Consider the following 21,118-nt stretch of genomic DNA (forward strand, 5'->3'; position numbering starts at 1 on the left):
TGGGCTGGAGGTTAGGAAGAAGTTCTTCCCAGCAAGAGAGATTGGCCCTGGGGATGTGCTGCCCAGGGAGGTGGTAGAGTCCTCATCCCTGGAGGTGTTTAGGAAGAGCCTGGATGGGGTGCTTGGTGCCATGGTTGAGTTGATCAGATGGTGCTGGGTGATAGGTTGGACTGGATGATCTCAGAGGTCTCTTCCAACCGGGTCTATTCTAATACATCTGCCAGCAGGTTCCTCCTGGAACCTCTGGGGTTGAAGTCAGACCTGTCTTCTCTGTTTCACTACCAGCTTTGAAAGCACTTGGGGCCAAGGTTATGGCTGGTTTGAGTTCACTGTGGTGTGTGCTCCTCTCCTACTGTTCATTGTGTGTTACACAACCCATTTGCTGTGATTGCCCTGAGGTACAGCGCTCAGAGACACCCCCCCTGCCAGCAGCTCTGTCTACAAGCAAGTCCATGATGGCAATGTCCTCAAGAGAGATTTCCAAACCAGCAAGATCTACCCTGCTTGGCCTGCTGATGGGCAGCCAAAGCTCAATTCCCATCTCATTCCAGCCTCCAAGAGCACTGGTGAGCACCACCGAGGGCAGCACTGCAGTCTTCTTCCTTTGCAGGCTGCTTTGTGTCACTGGCTGGCAGCATCTGCAGGCACCTCAGGAGGAGACAGGCTTCACTGGGGGCCACTTCAGCGGCTCAGGAGGCAGGACAGTGATGGTTACAATGGGAAGTTGGTGGCTAAGGCTGAGGAATGATTGCCCATCAGTCACTTTTGCTGTCTCCAAAGCAGCTGTTCCCTGAGCACATTCCAAGACACACCAAGCACCTATGTGCCTTGGGAGGAGCAAGCCAGAACCACAGGTTTTGAACTTTCTGTTTTCAAGCTGGGTGACAAAATTATTGGCTATGAAAACTCACACTCAGGCAGGTGCTTTTCAAAGCACCAGCTGAAGGAGCCTCAACAGAGGAGATGATGACACACAACTTCAGCATCTGTCATAAAATGGGCTGGGTTGGAAGGGACCTCCACAGGTCATCCAGTCCAACCTCCCTGCAGTCACCAGGGACATCCTCCACTAGATCAGGTTGCTCAGAGTCTTGCCAAGCCTCACCTTGAATAGCTCAAGCGATGGGGCCTCAACTACCTCCCTGGGCAACCTCTGTTCCAGTGTTCCCTCACCCTCATGCTGCAGAAGCTGTTCCTCAAATCCAATCCATATCTGCTCTCCTAATTTCAAAGCACTGCCCCTCATCCTATCACTGCAGGCCTAAACAGCCCCCCTGCAGCCTTCCTGCAGGCCCCCTTCAGGTACTGGGGGAATGAACACTACCTTCTGGCTACTGCTCCAACTTCTTCACTCAAAATGAAACCACATAACTCATACAAGAATCACAGCCATTGGCAGGACCTGATGGGAACCTGATGATTAATGATTTCACCATCCTGCTTTTAATACTAAAGCCAGGCTTGTGTTGTTCCTCCCCTCCTGCACACACTTCACACTGCTGTTCTCTAAGCGCGTGTATGTGGTACTTGTTCAGCAGCTGTCAGGCAAGACATCCAAACAGTTTCAGTTTGTACACAAACCCCACTGGCAAAAAGTTAACACTTGGGGGCTGACATCCTTCCTGAGTGCCTGCAGAGAGGAGTTTCACTTTGACAAAAGCCTCTTTTGCTCTTTGAGATGCACTGTGGGAGACCAAGAAACCTGATCTCCCACTTCTCACCCAAAACATGAATGTTCTGCAAAACAGGAGACAGGCAAACCCCTCCTGCCTCCCCTCAACCCCCTCCTGCCTCCCCCCAAACCCCTCCTGCCTCCCCTCAACCCCCTCCTGCCTCCCCCCAAACCCCTCCTGCCTCCCCCAACCCCCTCCTGCCTCCCCCAACCCCCTCCTGCCTCCCCCAACCCCCTCCTGCCTCCCCTCAAGCCCCTCCTGCCTCCCCTCAACCCCCTCCTGCCTCCCCCAAACCCCTCCTGCCTCCCCTCAACCCCCTCCTGCCTCCCCTCAACCCCCTCCTGCCTCCCCTCAAGCCCCTCCTGCCTCCCCCAACCCCCTCCTGCCTCCCCTCAAGCCCCTCCTGCCTCCCCTCAAGCCCCTCCTGCCTCCCCCAACCCCCTCCTGCCTCCCCTCAAGCCCCTCCTGCCTCCCCTCAACCCCCTCCTGCCTCCCCCAACCCCCTCCTGCCTCCCCTCAACCCCCTCCTGCCTCCCCTCAACCCCCTCCTGCCTCCCCTCAACCCCCTCCTGCCTCCCCTCAAGCCCCTCCTGCCTCCCCTCAAGCCCCTCCTGCCTCCCCTCAAGCCCCTCCTGCCTCCCCTCAACCCCCTCCTGCCTCCCCCAACCCCCTCCTGCCTCCCCTCAACCCCCTCCTGCCTCCCCTCAACCCCCTCCTGCCTCCCCTCAACCCCCTCCTGCCTCCCCTCAAGCCCCTCCTGCCTCCCCTCAAGCCCCTCCTGCCTCCCCCAACCCCCTCCTGCCTCCCCTCAAGCCCCTCCTGCCTCCCCTCAACCCCCTCCTGCCTCCCCCAACCCCCTCCTGCCTCCCCTCAAGCCCCTCCTGCCTCCCCTCAAGCCCCTCCTGCCTCCCCTCAACCCCCTCCTGCCTCCCCTCAACCCCCTCCTGCCTCCCCTCAAGCCCCTCCTGCCTCCCCCAACCCCCTCCTGCCTCCCCTCAAGCCCCTCCTGCCTCCCCTCAAGCCCCTCCTGCCTCCCCTCAAGCCCCTCCTGCCTCCCCTCAACACCCAAGCCCTGGCTCAAGACTTTGCTTTCCAGATCAGGAATAAAGCAGAACCCTCACCTCTCCTCTCTGCTGCCTGTCAAACCTCAGCCAGGTACTGCAGCCAGTGAGCTTTCAAAACATTTAAGGCTGCTCAGCTTTCAGTACAGTTGCCTGAAATTATTCCTGTTGCTTTCTATCATGTCTCCAGGTTTCTTTTACTACCGAAACACAATTAACCCCAGTGCAGCCTGTAACAAGAAAGGCTCAGGTGCACTGTATTGATAGAGAGACTTCTTCCTCTATTGGGGATTAAAACACTGCAATGTGATTAACCTGAATAACAATTTATGTATAAGAAATGCCTGAAAGATCTGACCTAGATCTGGAATTCAGCTCTAATATTTAAGAAGACATTTGAAATCTTGAAATTACTAAGATCTTTCAAATCATTGACAATTGCAATGCCTTTGCTCTAGGTAATAACATAATAGAATAATTGGGATTGTTTTTCTGTTTGACTCTATGAGGGAAAAATTGCATTTGAGACAGTGTGAACAGGAGAACTTCACAAGCTGGTCCAGTTTGTGGGGCTTGACTTTACATCAGTGAAGGCAGCTCCAGTAAGAGTCAAAAAGGGATTGGACGTGGCGCTTGAAGCCATGGTTTAATTAGTCATGGGGTGTTGGGTGACAGGTTGGACTTGATGATCTCTCAGGTCTTTTCCAAACTTACTGATTCTATGATTCCCTGCAGTGCACAGAGAATCTGAAACTGGCAGAGGTGAGTTGCCCCCTGGCCAGCAGCATCGTAACTCAGCTGGGGACATAGCACTGCCTGGAGCCTTTTATTGCTGAGGTCCTTCTTGCCAAAGCAACCTCCTCATGAGCAGCTCTTAAACTGTTTGAGCTGAGGGCAACCTCTCAGTCTTTCTCTGGGTGAAAAGCTGCAGATGAGCCAGCACTGCACACTCACAGCCCTCAGCCAGCTGTCCTGGGCTGGTCCCCAGCAGCGTGGGCAGCAGTGGGAGGGAGGGGATTCTGCTCCTCTGCTCAGACCCCACCTGCAGTGCTGGGGCCAACCCTGGAGTCCTCAGCTCAGGAGAGACAAGGACCTGCTGGAGTGAGGCCAGAGAAAGTCACAACGGTGATGGGAAAGCTGGAAGCCCTCTGCTGTGAGGCCAGGCCAAAAGAGTTGGGGTTCTTCAGCCTGGAGAACACAAGGCTCTGGGGCTGCCTTAACTTTCCATATTTAAAGGAGCTGATCAGAAAGTTGGAGGCACTCTTTTCAGCAGGGCCTGCTGTGCCAGGACAAGGGGCTATGGTTTGAAACTAAAGAGGGAGATTGAGACTACAGAGAAGGAAGACTTTTTTTACCACTGAACACAGACACTGTCCCAGGCTGCCCAGAGAGGTGGTGGAAGCCCCATCCCCAGAACCTCTCCAGGTGAGGCTGTCTGGGGCTCTGAGCACCTTGCTCTAGTTGCAGATGTCCCTAATGGCTACAAGGGAGGTAGATTCCAAGGTCCCTTCCAACCCAAACCAGCCTACAATTTTCTGGTAAGTTTAACGATGAGGTGAGCAGAGCCTGAAGGGTTTATCACAGTGCACTAGAGGTTGGAAGGGACCTCAAGAGATCATCAAGTCCAATCCTCCTGCTAAAGCAGGATCACTTAGTGTAATCCACACAGGAGTGCATCCAGGTGGGTTTGGAAAGTCTCCAGAGGAGACTCCACAACCCCCCTGGGCAGCCTGCTCCTGGGCTCTGGCACCCTCACTGGAAAGAAGTTTCTCCTCATGTTGAGCTGAAACCTTCTGTGTTCAAGCTTGGACCTGTTGTTTCTTGTCTTATTAGTGCACACCACCCAAAAGAGCTTGGCCCCCACCACTTGACACCCACCCCTCAGATACTGATAGACATTGATCAGATCCCCTCTCAGCCTTCTCCAGACTCAACAGCCCCAGGGCTCTCAGTCTCTCTTCACTGGGGAGGTGCTCAAGCCCTCTAATCACCCTCGTGGCTCTCTGTTGGATTCTCTGCAGCAGATCCCTGTCTCCTGAACTAGGGAGCCCAAAACTGGACACAGTATTTCAGCTGTGGTCTCAGCAGGGCAGAGTATAGGGGTAGAAGAACAGACACCAGTACAGGTTAGGGCTGCCCTGCTGGAAAGCAGCCCCACAGAGAAAGACCTTGGAGTCCTGGTGGACAGCAAGTTCTGCATGGGACAGCAATGTGCCCTTGTGGCCAAGAGAGCCAATGGGATCCTGGGGTGCACCAAGAGAAGGGTGGCCAGCAGGTTTATCCCCCTTCCCTGTCTGGGGGCCTCCCCTCACTGCACAGCCATCACTCACTTTCTGGCTGCTTCTCGTTGGGCGTGATGGAGCGGACGAAGTCCTGCGGCGTCATGAACACCTCCGACTCCCCGTGCTCGTTGATCACTTTCAACGTGGCAAAGTACCTGAAGATTTTGTCTGGTGTGGAGTAGGCTCTGATCCTGTTCTCATATTCCATCACCTGGAAATGAAATGAAACCAGCATGAGATGTGCATGGTTCACAGAAACATGGGGATTGGAAGGGACCTCTGGAGAGCGTCCAGCCCGACCCCGCTGCCAAAGCAGGGCACCCACGGCAGCTTGCCCAGCATCACAGTGTCCTCAAGGGTGTGGAATCCCTCCAGAGAAGGAGATTCCACAACCTCTCTGGGCAGCCTGCTCCAGAGCTCCAGCACCCTCACAGCAAAGAAGTTGCTCCTCTTGTTGAGGTGGAACTTCCAGTTTGTATCCACTGCCCCTTGTCCTGTCAGTGGGCCCCAGTGAGGAGACTGGCCCCATCTTCCTAACACCCACCCTGACCAGATCCCCTCCCAGGCTGCTCTTCCCCAGGCTAAGCAGCCCCAGGTCTCTCAGCCTTTCCTCATAAGGGAGATCTCCTATTCCCTTAGTCACTCCCTTAGCCATCCCTTTGACTCTCTCCAGTATTTCCCTGTCTCTCTTCAACTGGGGAGCCCAGAACTGGACACAGCACTTCAGGTGAGGACTGACCAGGGCAGAGTAGAGGGGCAAGAGTGTTCCTCCCTCAACACCTACGTTAGCAGCCAGCCTTAGTCCTCTGAAGCAACTCTGCAGCAGCACACCACTTCAAAGAAATAGTGCTCCAAGGCTCCAAAACTCTATCCTCAACCTCTGAACTAGCAGGAAAATGGGAAATACCAGCTCAGGATTCAGAGCAAGCACAAAGGGTCCAGGGAACAAAACTACTGACAAGTTTTGACTCTTCAGGATGGAAGAGACAAACCCCTGAACAAAGTGAGCACACTTTGCACACAGAGGAACTCACCAGGCACTTACAAAATTCAGACTGACAGCATTACTGCTTTGCCAAAGCTGGCAGCTTGTGCAAATTTGAGGGGGATTGTCCTCCCCCACTGCTCTGCCCTGCTCAGACCACACCTGGAAGACTGCACCCAGCTCTGGGCTCCCCACTTCAAGAGGGACAGGGAGCGACTGGAGGGAGTCCAACAGAGGCTACAAGGATGATGAAGGGACAGGAGCACTGCCTGATGAGGAAAGGCTGAGAGCCCTGGGGCTGTTCAGTCTGGAGAAGACTGAGAGGGGATTTAATCAATGTCTATAAATATCTGAGGGTTGGGGGTCAGGAAGGAAGGGACAGAGCAGTCTCCACTCACTTGTGCCCTGTGACAGTCAAGGGACAATGGCTGTATCACACAGTCTCACAGTATAACTAAGGTTGGAAGAGACCCCAAGGATCATCAAGTCCAACCTGTCCCAACAGACCTCACAACTAGACCATGGCACCAAGTGCCACATCCAATCTCCCCTTGAACACCTCCAGGGACGGTGACTCCACCACCTCCCTGGGCAGCACATCCCAATGACGAACGACTCGCTCGGTGAAGAACTTTCTCCTCACCTCGAGTCTAAACCTCCCCTGGCACAGCTTGAGACTGTGTCCTCTTGTTCTGGTGCTGATTGCCTGGGAGAAGAGACCAACCCCCACCTGGCTACAACCACCTTTCAGGCAGTTGTAGAGGGCAATGAGGTCTCCCCTGAGCCTCCTCTTCTGCAGGCTAAGCAACCCCAGCTCCCTCAGCCTCTCCTCACAGGGCTGTGCTCAAGGCCTCTCCCCAGCCTTGTTGCCCTTCTCTGGACACCTTCAAGTGTCTCAATGTCCTTCTTAAACTGAGGGGCCCAGAACTGGACACAGGACTCAAGGTGTGGCCTAACCAGTGCAGTGTACAGGGGCACAATGACCTCCCTGCTCCTGCTGGCCACACTGTTCCTGATGCAGGCCAGGATGCCATTGGCCCTCTTGGCCACCTGGGCACACTGCTGGCTCATGTTTAGGCAGCTGTCAATCAGCACCCCCAGGTCCCTCTCTGTCTGGCAGCTCTCAGCCACTCTGACCCCAGCCTGTAGCTCTGCATGGGGTTGCTGTGGCCAAAGTGCAGCCCCTGGCACTTGGACTTGTTGAATGCCATCCTGTTGGCCTCTGCCCATCTGTGCAGTCGGTCGAGGTCCCTCTGCAGAGCCTTTCTACCCTCTAACTGACCAACATCTGTTCCCAACTTGGTGTCATCTGCAAACTTGCTGCTGATGGACTCAATGCCCTCATCCAGATCATCAATGAAGATGTTAAAGAGGCTGGGGCCCAGCACTGATCCCTGGGGCACACCACTGGTGCCTGGCTGCCAGCTGGCTGTGGCACCATTCACCACCACTCTCTGGGCTCAGCCTCCAGCCAGTTCCTAACCCAGCACAGGAGGTTCCACCTCAACATAAGGAAGAATTTCTTCACTGTAAGGGTCACAGAGCACTGGAACAGGCTCTCCAAAGAGGTTGTGGAGTCTCCTTCTCTGGAGACTTTCAAGCCCTGTTTGGGTGCATTCCTGTGTGACCTGCACTAGATTCTACAGCCCTGCTCTGGCAGGGGGGCTGGACTTGATGACCTGCAAAGGTCCCTTCCAACCCCTACCATCCCCTGAAAATCCCTGAAGGTGCCTTGAAACATGAACACAAAAGAAAAAGGCATTAGCATCAGATCTTTGAATCCAAAGCAGCACAACATTTTAAGCACAGTGTTGAAGGCTTTGTGATTAATAAATGAAGGGGAAAAAAACCCCAAAAAGCCTTGGAGGCCTGGGAGAGATCTCTGCTTCCAAGCTGACTCTTGGACAAAACCCACTTGGAGCCACCAGCTGGATGCTCTGACACCCAGCCTCATGTTTTCCCCTCTCTTCTATCACCTTGGCACAACGCTGCAGTACCATTCTTTCCTCAGTCCTCCCCTCCCCACCAACCTGCCACTTGCTAACTCTGCCAGCAATGATTACTTTGTACCTAGAACCATTTTCCCCAGGACACAACTGGAATTAATCACAGAGAACAGAAAGCTTTTATAAACAAAAATCACACCATAGGGCCACAAGGGAGGGAAAGGGCACAAAGACCTTCACTTCACAATGTATTAGAGCAGAAAACTTTCCTTCTTAGGCCAGCTTTTTCTTCTACATGTTTAACAGTCTACAATGTACTTGAAACCTGCAGTACTTCTGGCCAAGAGCCACAGGAGGGGAAAAACCCAAACCCCAGCAACAACCCACTGATGTGCTGGAAGGGAACAGACGAGATCAAGGGTGCTGCCAAGGCAGCTGTAGATCATTTAAGGCCTTGATTGTTTTTCAGCCTTGTCCTTTAACTTGAACAGCTTCTCCACACTGATGTTTCTCAGACACCCTCCCTAGTTTCTCATAGTTCCAGGATAAAACAAACCAAAGGCTTTCAATGTCCCAAGCCAGGCTTTGGTAAAGCAACTTGGAGAGTGCAAAGCCTCTGCTCCATGCTCATTCCAGCTCAGACCTCCAGCAAATGCATCCAGAGACAACATTAGCTGTAACCACAACACCTAAGGCTTTCTCCCCACTCTTCTTAGCATCACCACAGCTTTTCCATAATTCAGAGATACCCTTGCATCAGCCACTGCAACCAGCTCCCTCTTTCCTGCAGCCACCTGCATAGAAGGATTTTTGTCCCCAGCCCTTTTGCACCTATAATCAAACAAACCTAATCCTGGGTTCATTGCTCCAGTTCACAAGGACCTCCAAAGATAAGGGAGCTGGACTAAGAACAATTGCAAAGGTAAAATGGAATAGAATAGAATTAACCAGGTTGGAAGAGACCTCTGAGATCATTGAGTCCAACCTATCACCCAGCACCATCCAATCAACTAACCCATGGCACCAAGCACCCCATCCAGGCTCTTCCTAAACACCTCCAGGGATGGGGACTCCACCACCTCCCTGGGCAGCACATCCCAAGGGCCAATCTCTCTCTCTGTATAGAACTTCTTCCTCACCTCCAGCCTAAAGCTTCCCTGGCACAGCTTGAGACTGTGTCCTCTTGTTCTGGTGCTGGTTGCCTGGGAGAAGAGACCAACCCCCACCTGGCTACAACCTCCCTTCAGGGAGTTGCAGAGAGCAAGAAGGTCTCCCCTGAGCCTCCTCTTCTGCAGGCTAAGCAACCCCAGCTCCCTCAGCCTCTCCTCACAGGGCTGTGCTCCAGACCCCTCCCCAGCTTTGTTGCCCTTCTCTGGACACCTTCCAGCAGCTCAACCTCTTTCCTAACCTGAGGGGCCCAGAACTGGACACAGGACTCAAGGTGTGTCCTAAGCAGTGCTGAGTCCAGGGGCACAATGACCTCCCTGCTCCTGCTGGCCACACTGTTCCTGATGCAGGCCAGGATGCCACTGGCCTTCAGAGGATGGTAGGGGTTGGAAGTGGCCTCTGGAGATCATCCAGACCAAGGCAAGTTCACCTAAAAAGTTGCTATCAGCTGAACCCCAGGAGATAACAACAGGAGCTTCTCTCAGCTCTTGCCAGCTGCAGCTGCCTGTCTCCAGGTCCCACCTGGCCAGCAGGCACTCGTTAGGCCAAAGGCATCTTTTGACTTGAGACTGCAGGTCCATATCTCACTACTTCCTGTGGCATGCCCTGATCTCATGAATAAACCCCACCCACCCTGGTCAGCCAAAACCAGAGAGAAGTATTTCTAACTTCAAGCAAGACAACTAAAGGCAGCCAGAGCATCAAGGCCAGGACTGGAGCCAAGAGCAGCACTACAGACCTCGACCAGCAGCTCCCTCCATCCACAACACCCTTCCACACAAGCTAAAACTCTTGTCTGCTTGAGGCTTTAGGTGACTCCAAACTTTGCAAGCCTGTGGGAGAACTTCCTGCCAGGCACTACCAAATGCTTGCTTTCAGTGCTGCTCACCGAGTGGCACCTCTTTAACTCAGCAACTCCACCCCTGCACCAGCCTCTAACACTTCTGCCAACCGAACTCAGGGCTCATTTGATCCCATTGACCTTCACATCTGCAATGCATCTTCCCTCTGTGTCTGCCCTAAGATCTAGCTAAGATGCTACTGACAGGCCTGTTGCTCTCAGCTGCTTTTCTCCTCATTTTTTGAGTACAGGCACTGTTGTTCCTTGCCTGACATCTTCATGAGGACTCCTCCCTGCCACTCCATCAACTTCGCTGCCAGCTCTTTCTTGTCCTCAAGCCCAGGGTAACCCTCAAGGCCTCAGCTTTACTGATGTTAAACAGAATACATTTTGCTCTGACTTCGGGCACAGCAATTTTCCAACACTCTATTCAGGTACAAGCTGCATCCTCAACTCCACCATGATCATCACCCACAACAGAACCTAGGCACCCCTTTCTTAGATGATTAGTCAGACACTGGAATCATCTCCCAGGGGAAGCAGTGGATTCCCCTACACTGGGCAGTTTTAAGACTCAGCCTGACAGGGTGCTGGGCCAGCTCATTTCAACCACACTATCACCTACAAGGTTGCTCCCAAAGTAATGTGGAGTGGCTCACAAAAGCTTACAACCAACACCAGCTATAAGAGAAGCTCCTGCCTCAGCACACAGCACAACAGCTCTGCAAACCCTGAGGTTGTCTCCCTGCAGCCTGTGCTTTCATGAGACTACAGAAGTGGTCTGGGGCTTCCTCCCCACCAACAAAAGCAGTTGAATGCCATCATAATACCAGGACCTAAGTGTGCAGCAGGTGGAAAGCTGCCTGTCTCACCTTGCATTGAGTCCCCAGGCAGCACCAGACAGCAAAGCAGGAAACTAAAGATTTTTCATGACTTTCATCTTTTGATGCCAAGTCTGAGAGGTCTGGCTGAAGAGAGCTGACCTCCCATCTCCACAACAGCTCAAAGCAGCTGCTCCAAGCCCACTGCAGTATAAGAAACAGGTATGACCTCTTCAGAGGCTGGAGTTTCAGATCCAAAAAGGAACACAATTGTGTACAGCTCCTCCCAGTTTCATGGCCAGCTACCGCTAATCATCTGCATCCTTTAGAGTGCCAGCAACTGGCTGTGACATGCACAAAGCTACAAACCTCAGGACAAATACAGTCCTAACATAAAAATATGAGGAACAACAGGCTGGAATAAAGCAGCCTGGACCCCAAACCAAAGCAGCATCTAAGCCACTTGTTTAGTGCCTTGCAGGCTGTTCTTATCACACTTCTCCCTCAAACTTTCCAACAAGAAGTGAGCAAACTCAGTGACTTCTTCTTCCCTTTTGCCTGCAGCTGAACTCACAATTACCTCATTTTCATTGACATGATCTAATCAGCTGGCAAAACCTAACCAATATGCTAGAACTCAGCCCTCTGACTTCAAGACTGGATTGAACATGAAGCCAGGTCAAGAAGGGGACAGTCAAGACCCTGCAAATGCAAAGAACTCATTGATTCAAGCCAGGGTGCTAGAGACATCGTGGGTGATACTATGGGTGCCCTGTTCTCACTGCACAAGTGTGGAGTTAAAGGCACACGTGTATGGAATCATAGAATTGTCAGGGTTGGAAGGCACCTCAAGGCTCAGCCAGTCCCAACCTCCTGCCATGGCCAGGGACACCTCACACCACAGCAGGTTGCTCACAGCCACATCCAGCCTGGCTGCAAACACCTCCAGGCAGGAGGCTGCCACCACCTCCCTGGGCAGCCTGTGCCAGGCTCTCAGCACCCTCCTGGGGAACAACTTCTTCCTCACATCCAATCTCAATCTCCCCATTTCTAGGGTTTTTTTCCCTGTTCCCCCCAGTCCTATCATTACCTGGCACCCTAAAAAGTCCCTCCCCAGCTTTACATCATTTGTGAGGATTTTTTTTCCCACTGCTTCAAAACAATTTGGGAATAAAAACAATCAATCAACCCAGCCAAGTCTTTCCTCCTCTCATGACCTCCTGCACTTGTCCTTGATTATAGAATCACTTGAGTTGGAAGGGACCTTAAAGGCCATCTCGTTCCAATCCCCCTGCCACTGGCAAGGACACCTTCCACTAGCCCAGGATGCTCAAGGCCTCATCCAACCTGGCCTTGAACACCCCCAGGGAGGGGGAATCCACAACCTCCCTGAGCAACCTGCTCCAGTGTCTCACCACCCTTACTGTCAAGGATTTCCTCCCAACATCCAGTCTGAATCTCCCCTCCTCCAGCTTAAAGCCATTACCCCTTGTCCTACCACTACAAGCCCTTGTAGAAAGCTCACCCCAGCTTTCTTGTAGCCCAAACTGTCCCAGCCTGTCCCCACAGGAGAGGTAATTCCAGTCCTCTGATCACCTTTGTGCCCCTCCTCTGGACCCACTCTAACAGTTTGTCGTCCTTGTGTTGGGGACACCAGAACTTGACACAGTGGAGAACTGCCCCAAATTCTCAGCCTGCCCAAGCCAGAACCACAGCCTCGTGTCATCAGGGGCCTCCAGGGAGATTCTGTGACCAAAAGGGAAAAGTCCCTTTCTGGCATTTATTAAGGGTGTATCTACTGGAGGTGAAAGGTAAGCAAGCAATCCCTATTGCTCTCCAGGAGCAAAGCTGCTGCCCAGACAGCCAATGTTTATGCTAAGCCTCTGGTTAAAAGGAAAAACAAAATTAAGCCCTGTGTAGAGATGAAAACAAAGCTCCACATTAACATCTCAGTTCACTTCCAGGGCACCACCAGAGCCTCCCTGAGCGAAGGGAATCTCTGGCAGCCCAGCTCCACCATGCACATTTTAGCTGGGTAAATTAATTAGGATTCAGGTTCTTTGGGTTTCCTCCTGGCCTGCATGCCAAAAGAAAGCCTCAGCAGGACTAGGACTCCCCAGGCAGCATACCTGCAGGACCCAGCAAACTCTGCAAGTCTAGCTTGATAAAGCAGTCCTAATGCTGCATGCAGACTCTTGGAGCAAACTAATTAACACCTCAGCCCACTCACATCACATATTGTTACTCATTAGCTTTCAAACTACAAAAAGCCTCTCACAGCCACCTTGTCCTTTCCTTCCCTTGTGGAGGCAGTGCACAGGCTGCAGAGCAGCACATGCCCTGGAACCATCCCCACGCCAGCCGCTGAGTGATTTGTATCTCGGCTTCCTCTGCACTGACTCACTGCCCAAACCAGCAATGTCATGCCTGATTTGTTATTTCACCACTAATCATCATCTTCATTAAAAGCAGCATTAGGATAACAAACAAGTGTTAAACACCTTCAATTAAGCTTATTTAGGATTTCCCCCCTACCCCCCTAGGGAACCCCACAGGATTTTCAGCTCCTGAAGGGAGAAGCTGGAAAGGGCTTTTCCTGCCGGGGGGTGGGTGGTTGTTTTACACACAGCATGCCTCAGGAGCTCCTGAGGTGTCACACAAGCGATTAGGGGAGCAGCACATCCTGGGAGCAGCCCTGATTCTGAGTCAGGAGCTGGGGCACACCTTCCTCTGCCATCTGAGCTGGAAACGTCCAAGCATACCTCCTGAGATGACTCACTGGGGAAGCCACTGATCAAACACCGAGCCCACGATGGAGCTGCTCAAACAGAGGCACAGAATTGCCAGGGCTGGAAAGGACCTCAAAGATAGCCAGTTCCAACACCCCCTGCCTCGGGCAGGGACACCTCACACTAGATCAGGTTTCTCAGAGCCCCATCCGGCCTGGCCTTAAAAACTTCCAGGGATGGGGCCTCTACTACCTCTCTGAGCAACCTGCTGCAGTGTCTCGCTGCCTGGCACCCAGGAGACTACCAGACCCATCCTGGATTCGATGGAGCAAAAGCAACGCTGCCACTCAGGTCACAGAAGGTACATTTTGTCTCAAGGCAGGAGCAAAAAGGGCTGATGTTGACCAAAAGATTGTGAAGCCTGTTTTAAGCAGTGCTCTCCCTGCTGAAATTGCTGCTTCTGAGCAGCAGGAAGGAAAGCTGTGGACGGCGAAGGGATCCAGGCTGCACATCAACCCCACAGAGCTTTGGGCACTCCTCCATGCTTGGCTCACGGCTTGTTTGGAAAGTGTGGACACATTCCTCCCTGCCTAGTACAGGAGGGAAAGAACCAGTCAGCACAGGCACCTCTCCTAACTGCTGGAATAACAGTCCTGACATGCAAACAAACCTTCCCTGGCTTCCCTAGCCAGCAGCAAGCAGCCCCACAAATCATTACTACATTTGCTCGATCAACAAACGCCTGTACTTAGGAGCGTGGATGGAGGTGGATTGTTTCTTTTCTCTTTGCAGCCTGTCTCCAGCTGCTGACACTGGGAGACACAACCCTCTTGAGTGGTGTGCTGGCAAGACTCAAAGTTTTGCTGAAGCTGCCAGAGTAGCTGACACCCAGGTGCCAAGACAATGAGCAGAAGTCCAGAGTTGGCATTCCTGGACAATTCTAAGTTTCCCAGCGTAGGATCTTACAACATCACTTCACCAACATGTCACAACAGGGAAGGTTTGGAGCCCCAAACACCACAAGGCACTTCTAACCAAGAATGGATTATGATTCAGCAGCTTCCAATGCAACAACTCTTCATTTGTAATGAAAAGCTGTTAAGCCACTCGCTGTGACCAGCCACAATTTACCAGCTAATGAGATGCAGCCTCCAGGATACTGACTGCGGAATAATTACCACAAGCAAACCACACAGAAAGGAGCTGCAAAGAGCACACACTCCCATTCTCCTCTTTGGCACTGCCAGGGCAGTAAATCATCAAACACAGCCCAATAAAACTGCCAGCCAGACAGGTTTTCAAAAACTGAAATACTGCTGTCTGCCAGCCCTCTGTTTCAGGGCTCTCCATCAGACCAAACTACATCTTGTAATAACACTGGTTGCAGACAGCAGCAAACAGCTGTCAAGACAGCTCTGAGGAGCCCAAACAACTCTCAGGACTGCCCAACAGTGAAGGCAGATCACGAGCTGACAATACAGTTGATGAGTCAAGCTCTCCTCCTCCTGAGAAGGCCTAAGTTTAGGCTGGAGGTGAGGAGAAAGTTCTTCCCAGAGAGAGTAATTGGCCATTGGGATGTGCTGGGAGGTGGTGGAGTCCCCATCCCTGGGGGTGTTCAAAAAATACTGGATGTGGCACTTGGAGCCATGGTTTAGTTGTCAGGAGGTGTTAGATGATAGGTTGGACTCGATGATCTCTGAGGGCTTTTCCAACCTGGTTGATTCTGTGATTCTGTGTGAGAAAGAGACACAACTAACCATGAATTAGGTGAGGCTGTGTTTCAATGAACACAGGAAAAACTCAAGTGGGCCTTTCCTATAACCCTCCCTTTCACACTCATCCTCTGCTCCTTCCTACATACACTGGCACTGTTCACAGGTGAATGGACAGACTCACTGAGACATATGCTGGATGCCCTTGGTGTAGTCTTAAAGCTTCTGCACTGATTCTCTTCTTTGCATGCAGTGTCTTGCACGTGCACTTGCAGCCCAGCAGGCCAATGGCACCCTGGGCTTCATCAAAAGGAATGTAGCCAGCAGGTTCAGAGAGGTGATTCTCCCCCTCTGCTCTGCTTTGGTGAGACCTCACCTGCAGTACCTGGAGCCCTAATACAAGAAGGACATGGACTTGATGAACAGTGTCCAGAGAAGGGGCACAAAAGTGATCAGGGGGCTGAAGCCTATCTCCTGTGAAGACAGGCTAGAAGGGCTGGGGGTGTTCAGCCTGGAGAAGAGAAGGCTCTGGGGAGACCTAATAGCAGCCTTCAAGTACCTGAAGGAGACTGACAAGAAGGCTGCAGAGGGACTGCTTACAAAGGCCTGGAGTGACAGGATGAGGGGCAAAATGGTTTCAAACCAGAGAAGTGGAGATTTAGGTTGGATGTTAGGTACAAGTTATTTACCATGAGGGTAGTGGGACACTGGAAGAGGTTACCTGAGGAGGTGGTGGAGGCCTGAAGGTTCTTGAATGGAGACATTCAAGGTCAGGCTTGGTGGGACTCTGAACAACCTGATCTAGTTGGGGATGTCCCTGCTTAATGCAAGGGGGTTGTACCACCTGGCCTTTAAAGGTCCCTTCCAACCCAGTGCATTCTGTGAATCTATGATCTTAACAGACACAAGGGCAGGAGCCTTGGCTTCTCTGGCAGCCACTCCTCAGACACCCAAGCACACCAAGATCAGAGAAGAGGTCTCCACTGCAGAGGGTCACTGTACTGTGTTTTCCAAATAAACAAGTTCCAAGCTAAAGACTCAAGGGAGGATGCCAAAAGAGTAGGTTCCAAACCAGTAAAATACCTCACAAAATGAAGACACAGTACAGAGCAAAAAATCACCCAGAATCCCAGCAGGGGAGGGGCTGGAAGGGACCTGCAGAGATCAGCTAGTCCAACCCCCGTGCCAGAGCAGGCTGCACAGGACAGCATCCAGGCAGGTTTTGAAGGAGTCCAGAGAAGGACACCCTGCCACCTCTCTGGGCAGCCCCTTGCTGTGTCCTCCCACTGTCAAAGCCTGACTCTATAGCCCTGGCTGCACCACAAGCAGCTCCTCTGCAGGTTCTCCTTTGCTGCACTGCTGTGCAATGGCTGCAGGTGTCACCCCCCCAGGATCTGTACCTTACGGTCCCTGAACCCGGAGCGCTTCTTCTTCTTCCCTTCCGGCTGAGCCTCCTCATCACCTGATGCGACAGCCCTTCTGCCCTCACTGCTGCTGCTCTCCTCCTCTTCATGCTTCACCTTCTCACTTGCCTCTGTCCTTGCATCATGTTTTACAGAGGATGAGTCTTCTGCATAGGCCCTGCACAAGGGGAAAGAAAACAGAGAAACTGAGAAGGGTGCCGAGGCTGCAAAGGCAGCTCTGCAGGGCTCTCCCCGAGGAAAGCCCCTGTGACAGCTCAGAACAGAGGGATGCAAGGCAAAAAGAAGGGAAGGCTCAGTCTCCTTGAGATGTTGTCTACTTCTCCCAGCTGTAATTGGATTCCCACCCCACTCCTCACCCCTAAAACCCAAAGCAATCATCACAGTAAGTCTTCCCAGTCCCAGAGTGCCAGGGCAAATCAGTCAGTGAATGATCACACCCCCTCCCAAAAGCCACACATGCAGGAAAGACGAGTGGGAAGAGCACACCAAGCCTCCTCTACTGCTAAATCTCATCCAGGCTCCCCTAAAAGAGATTTATATGAAGTGATGGGAATGTTTTTCACCATCAGCACTGCAGGGTTCACAAAGAACAGCCTTTTTTTGTTTCAGCTCAGCTGATTTATTTTCTATCTCCAGCAGGTGACAAGGCTGTTTGATTTCCCTCTTCCCCCAGTGACTCTTCCAAACTTTGGTGAGACAGGATTGGTGACAACAAAGGACTGGAGCTGTTTATGCTCAGGCTGCAAGTACAACTCTGGCAGAGCAAAGGACCCCTTTTCCCTGGCTGCTCCAGAGATCTTCAGCTACCTTGCTTGTAGATCAAGACTCAATGCTCGAAATCACTCAGCCTAAGCCCTGAGCAACTTCTGGATTGCAGCTGGCACCAGGGTGGATAAATAAAAACTCTGACAAATCCATAAGCCAACCTGTGGCTTTCCTATGCTTTACTTGCAAAGCAGTTAACAAAACCCATGGAATCACAGAACTGCTGAGGTTGGAAGCGAGCTCACCGTGTTCAGCACGAGCTCACAATCCCACGACCAGCACCATTAAACCACATCCCTGAGCACCACATCCACACGTCTCTTAAATAGCTTCAGGGCTGGTGACTCCACTGCCTTCGTGGGCAGCCTGTTCAAATGCCTCACAGCCTTTTCTGGGAAGAAATCTTTCCTAATATCTGCTCCCTGGCACAATTTGAGGCTGTTTCTTCTTGTCACAGAATTACCGAATGCTAGGGGGTGGAAGGGACCTTCAGAGAGCCTCGAGTCCAACCCCCTGCAAAGCCTGTCACTCACTGCATGTGAGAAGGGACCAGGCAGAGCTCAGACCACATTGGTACCAGTGAAACCATCATCCAAACAACAGGACACAGTCTCAAGCTGCACCAGGGGAGGTTTGGGCTGGATGTCAGGAAGAAATTCTTCCCAGCAAGAGAGACTGGCCATTGGGATGTGCTGCCCAGGGAGGTGGTGGAGTCTCCATCCCTGGAGGGGTTTCAAAACACAGAAGACTGGATGAGGCATTCAGTGCCATGGTTCAGTTGTTTAGATGCTGTTGGGTGATAGGTTGGACTTGATCTCAGAGGCCTTTTCCAACCTGGTTAATTCTGTGATCTCTTAAGGATCTCTCAGCATGTCACAAAGAGGATGGTTAACAATTTTTTTCCTCTGTCTAAAGGACTCCAAGAGCTCAGGCAAACCTCCCAGCCTGCCTGCAAGCCCAAGAGCTCAGGCACACCTCCCAGCCTGCCTGCAAGCCCAAGAGCTCAGGCAAACCTCCCAGCCTGCCTGCAAGCCCAAGAGCTCAGGCAAATCTCCCAGCCTGCCTGCATGCCCACAAGCTCAGCCAAACCTCCCAGCCTGCCTGCAAGCCCAAGAGCTCAGGCACACCTCCCAGCCTGCCTGCAAGCCCAAGAGCTCAGGCAAACCTCCCAGCCTGCCTGCAAGCCCAAGAGCTCAGGCAAATCTCCCAGCCTGCCTGCATGCCCACAAGCTCAGCCAAACCTCCCAGCCTGCCTGCAAGCCCAAGAGCTCAGCCAAACCTCCCAGCCTGCCTGCAAGCCCAAGAGCTCAGCCAAACCTCCCAGCCTGCCTGCAAGCCCAAGAGCTCAGGCAAACCTCCCAGCCTGCCTGCAAGCCCAAGAGCTCAGGCAAACCTCCCAGCCTGCCTGCAAGCCCAGTGACAGTGCCTGAGCTTTGCCCTCCAGGGGGTTCATCTTGGAGGAATCACAGGGTATGTGGCTTGCACAGCTTGGTGCCACTCACTAGCCAGCAGCCTTCAGATGAAGGCTGGTGCTTGGTACAGGGTACTCCCTGTGACTGTGAACAACATCTTCAGTCCCAGCTGTGGGAGTTGATGCGAGGAAGGGAGACAAACAAGTACAAATCACCAGTTTTGAAAGCTCCAAGATCTAAGCAAAAGCTTAGACATGTTTCATCCTCCCAGTTTCCTGGAAAACACAGATGTGGTCTGTAAAATTAACAGAGGAGAGTCTGTGCCTGTCTGCCCAGCAGCACACAGCTCAGCAGCAATCTCAGCACATCACCTTCCAAGGAGAAATGAGGGCAGGTGCTCATTCACTTTCACCAAAGTAAAAGGCAACTCACTCCTTACCAGCACCCAGTAACTCACTGCCAGCCACAGTACTGGATAGGTGGGGAAGGACTGAAGAACTTGGACAGAGTGGAGAGCTGGGCAGAAAAGGAACCTGATGAAGTTCAAGAAGGGTAAGTGCAGAGTCCTCCACCTGGGAAGGAATAATAAACTGCACCAGTACAGGTTAGGAGATGATCTGCTGGAGAGCAGCCCTGTGGAGAAGGGCCTAGGAGTCTGGTGGACAAGTTCTGGGACAGCCATGTGTCCTTGTGGCCAAGGGGATCCTGGGGTGCACTAAGAGGAGTGTGTCCAGCAGATCCAGAGAGGTTCTCCTCCACCTCTGCTCTGCCCTGCTGAGACCATGCCTGGAATATTGCATCCAACTCTGGGCTCCCCAGTTCGGGAGGGACAGGGATCTGCTGGAGAGAGTCCAATGGAGGAGTGAGAAGATGATGAAGGGTCTGGAGCACTGCCCTGTGAAGAGAGGCTGAGAGACCTGGGGCTGTTCAGCCTGGAGAAGAGAAGACTAAGAGTGGATGTAATAAACCTTTATAAATAGCTGAGGGCTGGGGGTCAGGAAGGGAGGGACAGGCTCTGCTCACTGTGCCCTGCAACAGGACAAGGGGCAATGGAGGCAAACCACAGCACAGGAACTTCCACCTCAGCAGGAGGAAGAACTTCTTTACTTTAAGGGTCACAGAGCACTGGAACAGGCTCCCCAGCAAGGCCTTCTCTGGAGACTTTCAAGACCTGTCTTGATGCATTCCTGTGCAACCTGCCTGGATTCCATGGTCCTGCTCTGGCAGGGAGGTTGGACCCAATGATCTCCCTTCCTATCCCTAACATCCTGTGATCCTGGGAACTCAAACCCTTCCACAGTACTGCAGGGAAGCAAAAGCTTTATTAGCATAGAGTAGTTTGGTTTGGAATGGACCTTCAAGAACTTCTAGTTCCAAGCCCCTGCCATGAGCAGGGACACCTTCCACTACACCAGGATGCTCTGCCTGGTTTACTCTACAACAAACACTGAGAGTGAATCATGATGATAGCAAATCAACTTTTGTTCCTACTGTGTCAACTGCTTCAGCAAAGTACCAAAAGCACTTGAACCACCACCAAGAGCCCAGCATGAGAACTGTACATTTGCTTTGGCTGGAAAAGCCCTTTAAGATGATCGAGTCCAACTACTCTCTAACTGTAACAAGGCTGGTGCTAAGCCATGTCCCTCAGCACCAAATCTCTGCACCTTTCAAAGACCTCCAGGGATGAGGATTCAGCCTTATTGCTTTGAAATGCAATAACCCACAGCACTACAGCTGGGTTAAAGCACTTCAGGGGTTTCCAGTTTGTTCTGGGACAGAACACAACTCCCATCACAAGGGTTTGAGTTACTAAAGCACACAAGTGCCTGGTGGCCAGCAGTACTAAGCACACCTTCACACCAGCCTTCCCTTTCTGAAAGGGTCCTGAGCCCTTATTTGCCAAGGTATTTTCTTTAGTCTTAAAGTATCACAGAATCTTTGGGGTTGGAAGGGACCCCCAAAATCAGGAAAGGGACCTACATGAAGGCTGGGGGAGGACTGTTTAGAAGGACAAGGGACAATGGTTTGAAACCAGAGCAGGGTAGATTTAGGTTGGACATCAGGAGGAAGCTCTTCACAAGGGGGATGGGGAAACACCAGAGCAGCTTGCCCAGGGAGGTGGTCATGGCCCCATCCCTGGAGGCATTCAGCATGAGACTCAACGTGGCCCTGGGCAGCTTGATCTAGCTGGAGGTGTCCCTGCTGACTGCAGGTAGGGCTGGACAAGATGACCTTTGAGGGTCCCTTCCACCCTGATGCAGTCTGCCAATCTAGTCCAACCCCACTGCCAGAGCAGG

At 52.4% G+C, this 21,118-nt stretch overlaps 1 protein-coding gene across 4 annotated transcripts in view; it reads right to left on the reverse strand.

The window, feature by feature from the left end:
• Positions 1–21,118, reverse strand: part of MICU1 (mitochondrial calcium uptake 1) — a 195,507-nt gene that overhangs the window by 126,992 nt on the left and 47,397 nt on the right. For all 4 annotated transcript variants that reach the window (XM_054174645.1, XM_054174644.1, XM_054174646.1 and 1 more), the window contains 2 exons: positions 16,618–16,798; positions 5,065–5,227 (listed from right to left, as the gene is read on the reverse strand). In XM_054174645.1, the coding sequence (XP_054030620.1) occupies positions 5,065–5,224 (160 nt within the window). In that variant the 5' untranslated portion in view covers positions 5,225–5,227; positions 16,618–16,798. The remainder of the gene's footprint in view (positions 1–5,064; positions 5,228–16,617; positions 16,799–21,118) is intronic.

The sequence above is a fragment of the Dryobates pubescens genome, chromosome 30 (assembly GCF_014839835.1).
Source record: "Dryobates pubescens isolate bDryPub1 chromosome 30, bDryPub1.pri, whole genome shotgun sequence".
NCBI classification, from domain to species: Eukaryota; Metazoa; Chordata; class Aves; order Piciformes; family Picidae; genus Dryobates; species Dryobates pubescens.